The following is a 15703-nucleotide window of genomic DNA, read 5'->3' on the forward strand; positions in this document are numbered from 1 at the left end:
ATAGATATGCAAGCCAGCTGCCACCCTCCACGGGAAACCACCCCTGGACTTGCCTACCCTGTCCAGGGGGTGGCACCCTCAGAGAGCCCAGACCCTGGCTTCATTCAGCCTCTGAGTACAGCCCCCAATTCTCAGGACAACTCCAGGAGCAGCATCCTCTTGGGCCATGGACCACCCCGCCCCCAGCACATCCCTTTTCTGAGAGCCCTTCCTCCCTACATGGGTCTACCCTGCTCTGGAATGGCAGAGAAGTAAATGCTGATACCTACATGTGCCTGGCAAACTGCCACTCCACTTACAGGCCTCATCACAAATCTGCCCAACAACCATGTGACCTAGACCACCCCATTTTACCAATGAAAAATCCAAGGCGCAGAGAGGTGGAGACATTTGTCTAAAGTCACACAGCAGACTCAGCCCAGCTTGGCTCATAAGTCTTTTTCCACTACAGATCTGACTGCCCCTCTCCTGGCACCCACTACCCTGTCCTCCCTCCAGATTGCCAGGTGCTCTCTCCACCTCTTTGATGTGCAGGAAGTCCTTGGGCTCGAAGGTGATGGCCACTCCATGCACAGGTACCTCATCCCCTGGAGACGGGTTGTAGCCGACATTTGTCCGCACAGCAAATGCCACTGGCTTGGTCTACAGGAGGTGCACAGGGAGGAAGACAACCAGAGGGTTAAACCATAATATAATACACAACTCCCTGAATGGGGTGGTGATTATGTGGAGGTTTGTTTTGTAAATTGTTCATTAAAAGATACACTGAATGGTTTACATAGTTTTTTTTTAATGTATAATATGTTAAATTTCACAATAAAAAGAAAAAAAGAAAGCAAAAAATAGAATTCAGCCCTCTCAGAGTGGAGGGGAGCATTGGGGAATATGTATTAGTGGTGGGGGAGCCCAGAATGACACCCAGAAGGAATACTAGTAATAACAATAATGATGATAGCAGCTACCATTTAGTGTGCCAGGTACTATGTTACACGTTTCGCATGTATTATCTCATCACAAAAACTCTATGAAGTATTATTGTCTTCATTTTAATAAATGAGGAGAGTCAAGTTCAGAAAGGTTAAGTGACTTGCCTAAGATCACGCAGCTATAAGAGTCAGCCCAAGAAGTTTGACTCCAGAAAGAAGTGGAAATTTTTAGCACTTCTCAAGTTCCAATTATGTATGGAAACAGCATTAGGCACTTGCGATACTGCATACGGAGGTCGGTAGTATAGCCCACGTTATACAGGTTCAAGACAGAGGCACACTGAGGCCCAGGGTATATCAGCAAGGAAGCAGCCGGGCCGAGACTTGACTGTGGGTACGACCAGGCTGTCTCTAAGGCCTGGGGGTGGGGGAAACATGCCAGCACAGCCCCTCTCTTCTTTCTCACCTTGGCTTTCTCGAGCTGGGCTAATGCCTGGCGCTCTGCCTCCTTCCTTAAGGCTTCCCGGTCCTCCTCCAGAGACACGTCAGAGTCCGATGGACGGCTGGTATAGGACTCCGCTGAACCCTGAAAATAGACAGGGCCAGCTCAGGGCCACTGCTGCCTCCCAAGCTCCTAGGCCTCAGAAGGCACGGACGTGCCATCCCGCATGGATGCCTCCAGCCCCAGCCAGCCCAGCATGATGCCACAAGGGCTAGAAGAAGGCGGTACTAGATGGAAGGAACCAGGGACTGAGGGAAGAGTGTGGCCCTAGGAAGGGTGACAGCAGCAAGCCAGGGGTTAAGGCAGGTCCAAGGACAGCTGCTTGGGGCCCAGGGAGGGGCAGGAACCTGATAGGGGCCAAGCACAGGAGAGGAGTGCCAGGGGACGAGTCTCCACTCTCTGTTCCTCCTTCCCTCTCCTGCCCCCAGCACCGGCTGAAACAGACTCAGCAGAAGCCCTGTGGGTCCTTTCAGGGACTGTCGCCACCAGCACAGACCTGAGCTTTCTGCACAGTTGGCAGTGGGCAGCATGCTTGGCATGACGGGGCCACCAAAAATTCTGCTATTTTCTGCTCAAGGTCGAGGGAAGATAGAATCCCACCTCCCCTGCCAGAATCAGGGGAGTCCCAACCTTCAGGCTCTCATAAGATACAAAAAGAGAGTCCAAGATTCCTGGGGTGGTGCAGGTAGAAGAGGCATGTTAAGAGCAGGACGTGGGGCAGGCCTTTCCCCAGTGCTAGGCCTGCAGATGCCAGGGATAAGGCCGGCTCAGAAGTCTGGGTGTGCCAGGAAGCTGGCCTTGACCACAATGACCATCCCAGAGCACAACTCCTTCAGGGATGCAGGCACATGTGTTAAGATACACATAGCCTGTCCAGACCCGCAGTGTGAATGAACATGCTTGCTCATAGATGTGCTTGGAGGTGCAACTTCCAGTGTGTTTAAGAGGGTATGTTCTATGATATGTGCTGGGTATGCGTGACTGAATGCAGACAGGTACACATGAATGCATACAGGGGGACGTCCTAGGTGTCAAGAGTCCCTGAGGGTGTGCAGCACGTGAGGGCAGGAGCCAGGAGCCAGGAGCCAGGAAATGTGGATTTGTGTCACTGCGCAGCAGCACTGTTGCTACAAGGGGTGGGAAACAGGACTGTAGAGATGTGGGGGTTCTTTCCTGAGGGCATGAAAGGGTCGCTTGACCAGAAATGCCCATTAGCTTGGTATATAGGGGACCCGGGAAAAGAAGACAAAAATCTCACCTTTCCCAGGGGGCCCTGGTCATTAGCTAGTGCAGTTGCCCACCCTTTTCCCAGCCAAATCATAAAAATGAGCGACTTATGAGGGAAAAGGTTAGAGGTGGGGGCTGAGGTCACTAACAGAAGCTGGAAAACAGACAAAGATGCAAAGGAAGGAGAGTGAAAACCAGCTAATCTACCACTCTTCACCTCTGCTGCCAGGAGCACCCAGAGTCAGGGAGATGGATGTGCAGAAAGCCAGAGAAACAGACCCAGAGACAGAGTGGGAGGGACGCACTTACTGACCCAACACACACATGCACATACGCACACGCACACGCAAACACACATGCATGCACACAGACCTATCAGGAATGGCGGGAGGCAGGGAAAGTGAAGAGGCAGAGACAGGCTGGAGTAGAAGGCCCACCCCACCAGCTTTCCTGAGGGGCTGCTCCCACCTACCCACTCCCCATCCCCAGCTTACCACCACGAGGGTCCGGCTGGGCACCTCCATCCCGGGGCCCTCAGTGCCTGGCCCTGCTGGCCTAGGAGGTGGCCCAAACTGCCTGTTCCCCAAAGGAGCTCAGGTTTCAAGCAGAGTTGCTACATGTGCAAACTGCTAGGGTATATTTAGCTCAGAGATGTGGCAAGGACTGCCCCCCCACTCCCTGCCACCTACTGGGGGTGGTCAGAGATAGGGAGCTAAGACAAGGAAGGATTGGAGGCTGGGGTCTGACATCCTGGGCTGCCAAACACTGAGGAAAAGAAGGCCTTTTTCTGTCAACAGGGCTTATACTTATATAAGAGCGCAGTGGCATTCTTCCTAGCCCTAGCCTCGGCCCTGGCCCAGTCCTGCAACAGGAGGGATGAAGGAGTGATTGCAGAAAGGACTTCCTATTTGTGTACTTAGGAGGTGTCGGGATGAAGGGCCCCTTTTCTGACCCAAGTCAGGCAGGCCTGGGCTCACATGTGCCAAGTGCTCTGGAGACAGAGGAATAAAAAAGAAGGGCCTCACTCCAATCTGTGGTGGATCTGCCTGGCACCACCCTCTCTCTTCTGGCCCAAGGGGGCTTGACCTCCACCAGGCTCCTCCTCCCTACTGCTCTCTGCCCTCATATGCCCTGCCAGTTTCCTCTTGAACGTACTCTTCCTTGTCTGATCCCAAGCCCTCCTCGCCTTTTTTGGGTACCAGGCTTTGTTGAGATGCTCTGTAGTCATAGCAACCACATGCCTTTCTCACTGCCTCTCCCTGAGCCCGAGATGGCCTGGGGTTGAGAATCAGAACAGAGATGAAAATGGCATCTTCCTTACTGAGCACAGAAGACCCCAGAAAGCTATTCAGTGACACACACACACACACACACACACACACACACACACCCTGCTTCAGTCAGGGCTACTGAGCTAAAGTCCTCTCTAAAATCAACTCCCTCCTGCCTCTACCCTGCCTCCCTCAACACACTTTCTCTCTGCATATTAAAGAACAGTCATATCTGGATGTGAGGAGGGCATTTCCCTGACTGATACTTAACCAGGGCTCCAGGGACTCAAATGTCCTGGCTCCTCATTTCTTCAGACCTGCCTCTACTCCTCACTGTCAGGTTCTGGGGGAGGACAAGGAAGCAGACAGCCGGCAGGGGGAGTGGGTGACAGCCCTAAGCAAGCTAGAAGGAGGCAGACCAGGCTGTCCCTGAATGAGATGACGCAGGCAGGCAGCAGGGGCTGGTGCCTGGTGCTGGGGAGGGGCTGGGCGGGGGCTGAAGGAGTGGGTGCAGCTGGCAGTCTATGTAGGAGAGGTCATGGGGTGTCAGGGTGATGGGTAGCTCCAGGCAGGTGGTAAATGACATGGGGCTGGGCGCCTGGAGAAAGCCTCAGACCCAGCTCACCAATGCTGGGCTCTACCAACCACCTCCCTCCTCTCAGCCCAGCCCCCACATTACCTGGCGGACAAAGCTGTTGGATGTTGTATCTGAGGAGGTGCTCCCATCCGACCTTTTGAACCGCCCTTTCCTCTTGCTGTATTTGCCCTGGAGAAGCCAGGAAGGGAAAAGAGTGGAATCAGAAAGTCCCTTTCCCAGCCCTCATCCCATCAGGGCCACAGCAACAGCCAAGCCTTGGGAGTAACATTCCCTGATCTGAACAGCGCCCCCCATCTTCTTCCAGAGATGGTACAGCCCCCGGGGAAAGGAGGGCCCAGACCACAACCATGGGGTGGGGGACAGAGAAAGAGAGCCCTAGGAAGCAGAAACCCCCAAACGAAGCCAGAGAGGCTGGGAAGGGGAGGCGCTGAATAGCTGGAGGCTCATTAGGCAGCAAAGCCAATTAAGATGCTGGGCAGGCTGCAGTGGCCTCGGGGGAAGGGAGAGGCTGCCTGCAGTGCTGGGGGGTGGAGCAGAGAGGGCTGGGGAAGGTTTCCCTCCCTCTCCCCCTCAGCTGAAGCAGACGGGGGCGGAGTGTGCCTGTGGCCCCCAGAGAGAAGAGGGATTGCCAACTGCCAATGGGGCCCAGTTTGGCTGTTTTCATGCCCAACTCACGATTTCCTTCTTTGCAGAGTGGGGAGGGGAGTGGCAGGCAGCTCTTAGCTCTTGGGAGACCCAAAACTAGATTTCCAGGGAGGGAGTGGGGGGCGTGGAAAGGTATTTGGAAAGTAAACACCTAACCCCAATCCCTGCCCACTGCCCTGGGGCAGATTTAGCTGGAGTGAGGGGGGTGGCTACCCTTGCAGGGCTTTTTCTCAGACCCCTCCTCACAATCACAGTGATCACACATCTACCCAGGGGAGCAAGATGGATCAAGCATTCACTGACTCCCAGCTGCCAGTGCCTACAACCTGTTCCCATGGTACCTACCAGGCTGCATCAATCTAAATGCCCCTTGGCCCTGCCCCAAGAGCCTAGGGCATTGCCATAACCCCCACAGGTCCCTGGGGTAGGCTGTCTCAGTCTCACTGGCTAGGCTCCTCATTTGGCTGGAGTGGACACTGCCTGACCACTCAAGCAGCCACACATTCAGGTTATTTCCAGGCCTCCTATAAAGGGGGCTGCTTCTTTGCCCTTCCCAATTCACATACACACATTGGCCGGAGGCCAGTCCAGAGTAGAGGATGATGATTGAGGTTTCGGGCCCTCCAAGCCCCTGCCTGTGGCCTGTACCCTAGAGATTCTTTACCAAAAAAGGTAGATAAGCCACAACCAGCCTAGGAGCTCTGGTTCCTTGGGTCTGAGTACAGTACAGGTAGGAGGATGGATAGATGAGTGAGAAAGGCACCTGGGATCGCCAGAATCCTCCCTCCCATCCCCCTCTTCAAACCAGGCATATACCCAACCTCTAGGATTGAGGATCTCTATGAACTGAACAGGATCCCCCAGTGAGCTCCAGACTCTCTCTCACACCACACCCCAGACTGGGAAAAGGGAGTGGCACCCAGAGGGACAAGGGACAGCTGAAAGGAAGGCCCCAGTCAGCTGCCTCCCAGGCTCCAGGGGCCTAGGGTGGAGAAAGGAGGTATTTTTAGGACTGACCTGACCCCCGCCATATACACACACCCTTGAACCACATTATCGAGGTTACAGTTGCTCCAGGCTAGCCACAGCAAGAAAAGAGTTAATGCTATCCCAGCCTTGGTGTGTTGACAGATTAGAGAAGGACATGTCCCAGAGAAAGCCCCTGGCACGACCACCCTAGACCCTGCTGGTCACTACATGGGTACCCACCACACCCAAGAATGCCCCCTTTCTGGGGGTAACCCATGGGCACAGAAGTGTTAGTGGGGTTGGGGCAGCAGACCTCCTCCCCCAGGTAACTCAGCGTCTCAGTGAGTTGGCATCCATCCAACTTTCCAAACTTTGGAGGCGTTTTTTCTGGGGCTGGGGGGTGGAGAGGGAGAGATAACGAGGGTGTTGGGGGAGAGGAGCTGGCCCAATATAGGGGTGTGGCTGAGGTGGCAGGAATGGAGGCTGGCCCCTTCCCCACCCTCGAGGGCCAGTGTCTGCGGCTCTAAAGGCCTGCTGGCGCCGCCCTCGGACTATCTCCTCGGCCATCTCCCAGTGCCACCCCCACCCCACCCACCCCCGCCATGCGCCCCTGAGCGTGCTCTGCGTAGCCCCGTTTGCTTGGGCTCGCTTTCCTGCCTCCCTCAACCCCGGGAAACCCCCACTCTCAACCCAATGGAGCCGGTACCCGAGCAGCAGGGACCCTGAACGCGGGGGACACGAGGAGGCGAGAATGACAGGCGGCCCAACCGCCCCCCTCCCAGCTCCGCAAAACCGCAGCCCAACTCTGGGCCAAGCGCCCATCAATCATTAACCGGCAGGGACGGAGGGCGCGCAGGCATCCCTCTCCCTCCGCGCCGGGCACTAACCCCTTCCTCCCCAGCGCCCCTCGAGCCGATCCCACAAGGTCCGCAGGAGCGGCCCCCTTCCCTCATCCCGGCCACCACGCCTCACCTGTGGGCTGGGGTCGAAGACCTCCATGGGAATCTCCTGGGAGGGTGGGTAAGGGCTCCGGGACATGCTGGTCTTCTGGACCATGGAGAGGAGCCTCCCCTCCGGCCACTGGCCCGGCCCAGCCGGGCGCCCTCAGCACGAGAGAGGCCGTCGGAACCGAGAGCGGCGCAGAGCAGCCAGCACCGGATCCAACCACTTGGCCCGGCCTGCGGTTGCCCTCTTCCAGCCTTCCCTCCCTCCTCCCGCTCTCTCCGCTGCCGCCGCCGCCTCCTCCGCCCCTGAAGGCTCAGCATCTCCCTTCGCCCGCTCCGCTCCCCCAACCCCTCCTCCCTCCCTCCCTCCGCCCGCCCCGGCCCCGCCCCTCGCAGCCCCTCCGCGGGATCGGCTCAGACAATGGGAGGGCGGCGGGAGGGAGGCACGCCCCTCCTGGCTCTGGAGTCCAGCATGCGCTGTCTTCCGACTGGCCTGGGGTGAAGGCAGCCCACTCTGCGGGGACGGAGGGTGGGGCGTGGAAACTCGCCTTGGGGCTGGGGGTGGGGTGGCGTAGCGGTTTACCAGGAGATGCCAAGCGCTAGTGGAGGTGTAGCGCGGATTAGCATGGCTGGCACCACGTCCCCCTTAAATCCCAAACCGCTCTTTCTAGTGGGTCTCCCCCTTCCTCTCCACCTTGGGCCACCGGAACTTCCCTGACCTGGTGATCCTGGGACCCGGGTTTACCTCGTTTCTCCCTTGTGTGGGCCCAGGCCTCCCAGAATCAAACAGAAAGGCCTCTTCCCTTACAACGCGGTGCTGGCGGGCCAGAGTTTGAAGCTGGTGTGGGGAGGGTGTCCAAAGGGAGTCCCAACAGAGAGAGCAACAAGAAATCCCAGAGATCCAGGAGTCCTTCTACCCTAGTCGCTAGTATCCCCAAGGCTTTTCCAAAGGCCAGGAATGGGGCTGGGTGAGGTCCGTGTACCTTGGAAGAGAGAAGAAAGAGGAAGAAGAAATGTGGAGCTGAGAGAGGAGACACTGCCTAAAATCAAATCAAGTGACCTTTGACCTAGAATTGCTCCACCTTCATCCTTGATATAGGGACAAATATCCAGGGCATGGACCCCACCCACCATGATCTGGGGAGAGAAAAGGAGTAGGGGATTCTGGCAAGAGACCCAGGTGCCAATTTGGCTCAGGCTCTTTCTGGTGGGTGACCCTGGACAAATCACTACACCTCTTCTGTAAAGTGGGATGTAGTGTCTTTGTCACCTGGGATTACTGGGAGGATAGGAGAGCATGAAATTAAATGATGGATTGCTGGGGCCTTTGGTGATGTAAGGTGCTGTGCAGGGGTCAGTCATGACACAACGACCAGTTACCTCCCTATTCTACGCTTTCCCCTGCTTCTCAAAGGGGAGAGATGAGAAGTAGAATGCAGATTTGCCCAGGTTCAGTGACCCTAATACAAGGCCAGCCTGCTGTGTTCTGCTAGAGACTGGAATACACTGAATCCTCCTCCTCACCCTCTGCAACAAGTGGATGGTCAGCCTAAATCATTTGTCTAATCACATTACTTTGAAGGGAAAGTGCGGATAAAGACTATTGGCATTGTTCATGAACAGATCCAACCCTGAGCAGGGTTCCCATCTGCCCTTTGCGCACAAGAGAGCCTGGCATGACAGAGAAGGCATGGGTTTTGCAGTCAGTAAGACCTGGATTTTTTCATTTCTGCTACCTCACTTAGCTGTAAAATGAGGATGACACTAATTGTGTTGTGAGCAAGTGGTATAAATTTTGCTCTCCTTTCTCTTTTTGACCTTCTGAGATGGTCGTCAGAAAAGTCATGACGCATTTTTGCAACGAAAAACGTGGAAAAATACGTCATAACTTTTTCGACAACCCAATATTTAGCAGCCAGGAAAATTCAAATGATAGAGATGGGGTGATTAGCTGGAGCCAACCAAGCAAAGATTTAGAGCCAGAACTCAGAATATTCTCCTTGGGTTTTTGCATTGGGTATTCCAGACCAAGCAGAAAGAACTGTGGGTTGTCCTATCACTCGAATTTTTAACTTTCACAACTATACTCAGTCAATATACTATTTCTCAAATGATTACTATGTGCAAAGCTCCAAACCTGCTGTAGCACCGTGTGAGCCAAACAAAAGACTGGTTCCCGCCATCAAGGAGCTTGTTGTCTTAATGCCTTCCTTTACAAGTAGCAAACATTAATTCATGTGATTTTCACAACTGGATGACGGAAATATTAGGATTAGGTACAAAGGAGGAAATTGAGGCACTAAGAGATTATGGACCGCAGTGGTGCAAAAACAAAGTATGTAATGCATTTGATGATCTATTCTGATTCTGCACTCCGGGGGATCCCAATCTACTGAGAGCTTGCATAAAAGGTTGCTTTTGCCTGATATCTGCTGTCATTATTCCCTCGCTTCATTCACTAATTTTTTTCGGCTAATAAAACATCCTTCCAGAGAATACAGAACACCTGCCAAGGAGTAGGCCACTATAGCAAAAGCCCCTCATCCCGCCTGCGCAATCCAACTGACTTCCGGCTTCCACTACCCACGTGATTAGGCACCCTTGCTGCGCTTGCCTAGTAGGAAGTCAGACTGTACCACTTTGCCTTACCAAAAGGGTACATTTTGCTATGTTTTTAAGTTAAAAAGCGATTCCTGATACTAGGCTTCTATTATCTCGGGTCTTTACACAAGATAGAAGTAAGTTTAGGGTGGCAGAAGATGAAAGGACCAGAGGGGAATACGGGCGAAAGCGCAGCCGAGGATGGGCTCTCCCCTTTACAGATAATGGGAGGAGCCCGGTCAGAGGGAGTTCTTTCCTTTCGTCGCTGCGGTCGCCGCCATGAGGTGAGGGCCCGCGAGTCTCTGATCTGGGTTGATCCGGGCTGCTGGGGGACGGCAGGGCTCGGTACCATGGCCGCGGGTGGGAGCGATGAGCTGGAGGCAGCCCTTAAAGCGGCCGGTCCCGGAGCTTGGGGTAGGCGGGAGCATACTAGGCCCGGGCCTCTGGAGGATAGGAGTAGGGGGAGCGTCCCGAGAACTCTAGGCCGCGGGAAGGACTGGCCCAGCGCCGCACGTGTGTCGGGGGCAACCCACATGGGCAGAAGAAAGGTAGCGGCGGGGACTAGGCGGTGGCCCTCTTAGTCGCAGGGCGCACCTGGATCCGAGCTGATCTCTGCTTCCATGTGACGTAGGCCCCAGGCCTCGAACTGCCCAGAGTGAGGTTATCCCTAGCACCCCCGTAGACCGCTCATAAGCAAAGTCTAAGGCTAGCTGAACGTAGTTTATTATGATGATCAGACGAAGAAAACGAGCCCAGGAAGCAAAGGACTAGTCTAGACTAGCAAACCAGGTCTACTGGCCTCGGGTTTTTCACGCTGAACACTTGTTTTTAGAGCTGAACACCAGAGTGAGGCTAGAGCCCCTCCCCCCCCAATCCTGATTTTATCCGTTGTCCTCATTTTCCAGAGGAGATCTTGATAATAGGAAACATTATTAATCTGGGGTGGGTGGTACAGTGGGTGGCAAACGTCTTAGTGGAGGGGAATGTGTTTGCCCTTAACACTAAGTGCATATACGTATCCACTTTCCCATGTGTTACGTTAAATAACATTAGAAGACTTGAGAGGGAAGGTCTTGCTGGGGATGCTCATTCTTAACCAGGAATGGTTTCCAGGTCCTGATAGTGTTTTCTGTTTGTGACAGTATGCTCAGGCTTCAGAAGAGGCTTGCCTCTAGTGTCCTCCGCTGTGGCAAAAAGAAGGTCTGGTTGGACCCCAATGAGACCAATGAAATCGCCAATGCCAACTCCCGTGAGTCTTTGGGGCTTATATCCATTCTTCACCCTACTCTTTCCTTATTCTTCATGAGATGAAAGGTAACACAATTGTGTTGACTCTAACAAACCTAGGAAAGCTCATAGTTTGGAGGTCTTATAAAATGGAGAAGTCTCGGAAATAATGGGGTGCCAGAGGTTCTCTTCTGCCATTTTTCAGAATGACAGGATAGAAGTTAATGGAACCACCCAGTGTTATATTAATGATTATTGCTAGAATGGATACTCTGTTTTATAGCTATGTGAAGGATATGAAGAGACCGGGACTGGGGAGTAGAGGTGGCCAAGGAAATGATGTGGGAAGACCTGGCCTTAGACTTCAGTAGAGCCTGTTGGCATATTCAAGGCAGTTAAACAGATGTCAGTCCTGCAGATAACATCGGCATACTCACATTACTTCCATGTAATACTACTGCAGGAAGAAAGTATTCAATGACATTTGTTAAAGGTGGTAAGACAGACTTTATTCAGGACCACTGCAATGGGATTTTACAAGGGGGAGAGAGATTGAGCAGGGTTCTTACTAAAACTAGAATTTACAAGGAAATGCACGGATAGGCCTAGGAGAATGTTCAAGAGCCTGATGAAAGTTTGGTTAAGCAAAGACTCTTTGTAAATATCAGGGAAATTCTTAACCTGTTTGGGTTTGTAGCATTGTAATATGTGCTCAAAAAATCCTAATCTTGTTTTAGATCAGTAACTAATAGGTGAGACAGATAGGATCTGAAGGACTAAGCTGTATCTGTACACTATTTTGATGGTACATCCCCAAATACGTGTGTGTGTATATATATGTGTGTGTGTGCGTGTGTGTGTGTGTGTGTGTGTGTGTGTGTGTGTGTGTGTGTGTGTATAGAGAGAGAGAGAGCGCGCGCGCTATAAACTATCTAAAAGGGTAGGGGGAAAAATTTAATGAGAAACACTTTGGAATCAACCGTTTTTGAGGTCACTGGGCCAGGGTGTGAACCATACCTCTGGCCTGTCCTATTTGGATTCTGGGTTGTGGTTGGTGTCCTTGGGGCTAGGCCCCAGCTGACTGACCAAGTGCATTGTGTTTTTCCAGGTCAGCAGATTCGGAAGTTGATCAAAGATGGGCTGATCATCCGGAAGCCTGTGACTGTCCATTCCCGAGCTCGGTGCCGGAAAAACACTTTGGCCCGTAGGAAGGGCAGGCATATGGGCATAGGTAAGTGCATTCTTTCCCTTTCTCTGAGATTTAGGAAATAATAGATATTTAAGTCTAGACTGGGATATATTCAGAATCTTTTTTTCTCATTCTGTCTCATCGTGATCCCTTTTCTTACTCTGAATTGGATGGGTTTTCTCTCTGTGCAAATCAGAAAGTTGGCACTAGTGTAGAAGTTGAAAGCATTGGTAAAGAGGTCACATTTATTGAGCATGTACAATATGCCAAGGATTCTACTAGGTACTTGGAAATGTTATCCAATAAATCCTAAAAGCACTTTTTAAGATCAGGATGATTTAGGGAGCTGAAGGTCACACCACCTTCCAACTTACTATACTGCCTTGGTGCATGCCCTCTCATATCCACATTCTGTGTGAAGTGAATGGAGAAGAATTGCCTTATTTGTACTTCCTTAAAATTGAATAAATGAAAGAAAGTTCATATTTGGGATCATCACCTATAAAAAAACTGACTTGAGACCCGGATGCACTACGATGGACCTAACTCATTTTTCCTACAGGTAAGCGAAAAGGTACTGCCAATGCTCGAATGCCTGAGAAGGTAACCTGGATGAGAAGGATGAGAATTCTTCGCCGACTGCTCAGAAGATACCGTGAATCTAAAAAGATTGACCGCCACATGTAAGCACATCCTCCTCTTGGGCCCACCATGACCCGTTTGCTACGTTGATGGCTTGTTCTTTTTGCATAGACACAAGCTGTCTCATTGGCCTTGGAGAGGGAGCCATGTGTGTTAAGTAAGCCTTTCTAAGAAAGTTCTTCCATCTGTGCTATTTTTTTTTTTCATACATAGTCTGCGAATTTATCTGCCAGATGAGCTCTTCTGTCTAGAAATTGCACAGAAAGTCTTGGTTTGGGGGAATGTAGTTACTGCAGCAATAGAAGACAGGGGACCTTGTGGAAGGGGCAATCTCTAATCCCATTGTTGACCAGAACCTCTGTTCTTCATGCCCTGCAGGTATCACAGCCTGTACCTGAAAGTGAAGGGTAACGTGTTCAAAAACAAGCGGATTCTCATGGAACACATCCACAAGCTAAAGGCAGACAAGGCTCGCAAGAAGCTCCTTGCGTAAGTTTCTTCGGGAATTGGCCTCTGTCGTGGGGCAGGCTCTTTGACCTTTATAAAGTTTTTTCTGAGACAATGTGCTAATACTTAATCTTGACCTGCATGCAGTCTGTGTTAGAGATATATACTCCTCTGTCCTATATACACACCCCCACACCACCTACCATCATTATCGGGCTAGGGACTGTAGATTAGTTGAAGCAGAGGCTCCTGGCGGCCCCAGGAACTTATTCCACAAGCTAACTAGGCTCAAAGGGAGAGATCTGGGCAGGTGCTTCCATCTCCCAGCAGCTCATCTATTCTCAAACTTGACCCATCTTTTCTCTTCCATTACTCAGTGACCAGGCTGAGGCCCGTAGGTCTAAGACCAAGGAAGCACGCAAGCGCCGTGAAGAGCGACTCCAGGCCAAGAAGGAGGAAATCATCAAAACTCTGTCCAAGGAAGAAGAGACGAAGAAATAAAGCTCCACCTCTCTTACCTGTACATAGTGGCCTGTACTTACACTCAGCCCCTCTAGCCATTGTCCATTCTAGCCAACTATTGATCAATAAAATTGCCTTCATCTGCCTACCTCTCTGCTTCTTCCAAAGTTTCTGGCTGTTTGGTGGTCTTCACTGTTTAGAGGGCCAGTACTGACCACACTGAGGACCGAGATGCAGGTCTTTTCCAGGGTGCCTGTTTCTTTCTTGGCTCCTGGCTTCCGGTCAGGCTCATGACCCCTCGGTCCATGGAAGAGATGGTTGCTTTACCTTGTTTTAGTTGGGTGCAGGGCCTACATTGAAGGGCCAAAGGAATGGCTTCTACCCAAGCCTCCAGAAGACTGCTTCAGATCTGCCTTCTACAGCAGAGCATGAGTGGTACCTCCGAAGTGGTCTCAAATGTTGATTGGGAACCAGTAGTGATTTCAGGTGTCACATTGTTTTAAAAACAACAGAAAATAGTATGCTCACACCAGCTGGGCACTGAAACCCAGTGTTGAAATCTACCACCCTAGAACTCCAGGACAGTAGGGGTTTCAACTACCACCAGCCAAGAATCTATGCACCTAGACTTCAATCGTTCACTACCTAAGCTCTAGACTATTGTACAACTGAAACTGTCATTTTGAGCATCCCAATTTCTAAACTTTCCTGTCCTATCGGGTTTTTTGGTTTATATCTATTGCATAGAGTACAAAGGAAAAGGCTTTTCTCAGAAATTGGAATAAAGGCATATAACAAAAACCTTTGGGCCATTGTGAGTTGCTTAAGGAATTCATATCCCCTTTTACAAATAGGAAGTAGGTTTTATTTTGCCACATGTAATAACTGCCAATAAATTTTACAGTAAACTTATCTGCTCCGTGAGCCAAGTACTTCACATTGGCATTGATTCTTGTCTTCACAACATTGTAGAGTTACTACCATCTCCATTTTTGCAGAAGGAAAACAGGTAGTGTGTTGGATTCACACAACTTGAACATTGCACTGTTGGGGTGGGAGAAATAGGTTCAAGATATTTAGAAAGTAAAATGGACTTGAAACATTGTGGAGGCTGAGGAAGTCTGGCTTGGACTGCAGGCCTCAAGCTTTACAGGACTGGGCAGGAGATAACAGTGATAAGGAACCAATTGAGATGGGGAGAGTGGAAGAGCTGAGTCGGATAAATTGAGTGGGTGGCAGTTTGAAGGGGTCCATCAGCCATTTAAACGAATGCCAACTCAGGCGAGAAGTCTGGATTGGGAGGAAAGTTGGATAGAAGGGGCCACTTTATACTGGGCACAGGTAGGACTGGTGTGCCCATCTGGGTTATCTCCCTGCCTTCCAGTTTCTGAGGAATTCTTCCTTTGCGGGGAGCAATGCAAAGGCCAATTGGGGGCCATTGGGATATATTGGGTAGATGTTCCTTTGTGCATTTGTGTGGGAAAGGCAGGGCTAAAGTGGGGGGCAGCAGACCCCTCTCCAGCTCTGCCTCGATTGTCCAGTCTGGACAGACTGGGGGAGGTGGGTGGCCCAAGGCAAGGAAGCCCAGGGTCACTGTATCTCTAGAGGACCTTCACACGTGTGCATCAGAACCTGGGACGAGAGGTCACTGATTTGTGGGCTCCCTGTTGCCACTGTAGTAGCCTGTGTGCATTTAATCCTTTACCTCTTGCTCTAATCCTTTGGCATCCCAAGTAGGGAAGTTGTGGCCTATAAGGGGGAATTGTCTTGACCAAGCTCCCAACTTAAAGCATGGGACACCTCTTTCCCAGGCCTGGACCAGCGAAGGAAGGGCATTGAAGACCGCTCTACCTCCACCCCTTCCAGGTAGTAGAGGGAAGATAGGAAGAAAAATAAGGTAACAAGCATGGGACCAGCATGGGCTCCTGAGCCTGCAGCACAGAAACCCGTTTCCACCCTGGACCAGGAGATGGTGCTGTTCTCTCACAGGTTTGCCCCAGGTGTAGGAAACTGCCTCACTTTTTGGGTTTTGTTGTGGGTGGGGTGGAGTGGG

General features: G+C 51.7%; 2 protein-coding genes across 8 annotated transcripts in view; one reads left to right on the forward strand and one right to left on the reverse strand.

Moving 5' to 3' along the window:
- The window catches only part of CACNB1 (calcium voltage-gated channel auxiliary subunit beta 1), a 17561-nt gene extending 10155 nt beyond the window's left edge, over nt 1-7406 (reverse strand). For 3 of the 7 annotated variants that reach the window (XM_019638809.1, XM_019638807.1, XM_019638812.1), the window contains exons 1-5: nt 7111-7396; nt 5200-5265; nt 4606-4692; nt 1393-1512; nt 520-642 (exon numbers count right to left, since the gene is read on the reverse strand). In XM_019638809.1, coding sequence (XP_019494354.1) covers nt 520-642; nt 1393-1512; nt 4606-4692; nt 5200-5265; nt 7111-7194 — 480 coding nt within the window. In that variant the 5' untranslated portion in view covers nt 7195-7396. Of the gene's footprint in view, nt 1-519; nt 643-1392; nt 1513-3149; nt 3254-4605; nt 4693-5199; nt 5266-7110 lie in introns of those variants that run through there. The other 4 variants (XM_019638810.1, XM_019638808.1, XM_019638813.1 and 1 more) reach the window with 4 other exon arrangements.
- A 2453-nt stretch (nt 7407-9859) lies between these two features.
- Nucleotides 9860-13802, forward strand: RPL19 (ribosomal protein L19). Its single transcript, XM_019638814.1, has 6 exons — nt 9860-9967; nt 10826-10932; nt 12019-12141; nt 12662-12782; nt 13120-13230; nt 13566-13802. The coding sequence occupies exons 1-6, from the start codon at nt 9963-9965 to the stop codon at nt 13687-13689; spliced, it is 591 nt and encodes a 196-aa protein (XP_019494359.1). The 5' UTR covers nt 9860-9962; the 3' UTR covers nt 13690-13802.
- Nucleotides 13803-15703: the final 1901 nt, after the last annotated feature.

Source organism: Hipposideros armiger, unplaced genomic scaffold, assembly GCF_001890085.2.
Source record: "Hipposideros armiger isolate ML-2016 unplaced genomic scaffold, ASM189008v1 scaffold_40, whole genome shotgun sequence".
NCBI classification, from domain to species: Eukaryota; Metazoa; Chordata; class Mammalia; order Chiroptera; family Hipposideridae; genus Hipposideros; species Hipposideros armiger.

What these genes read in the sequence shown, in the direction of transcription:
- RPL19 (XM_019638814.1), top strand. An exon ending in GGGCAGGCATATGGGCATAG is followed by an intron (nt 12,142 to 12,661) that starts GTAAGTGCATTC and finishes TTTTTCCTACAG; the next exon opens with GTAAGCGAAAAGGTACTGCC. An exon ending in AAAAAGATTGACCGCCACAT is followed by an intron (nt 12,783 to 13,119) that starts GTAAGCACATCC and finishes CATGCCCTGCAG; the next exon opens with GTATCACAGCCTGTACCTGA.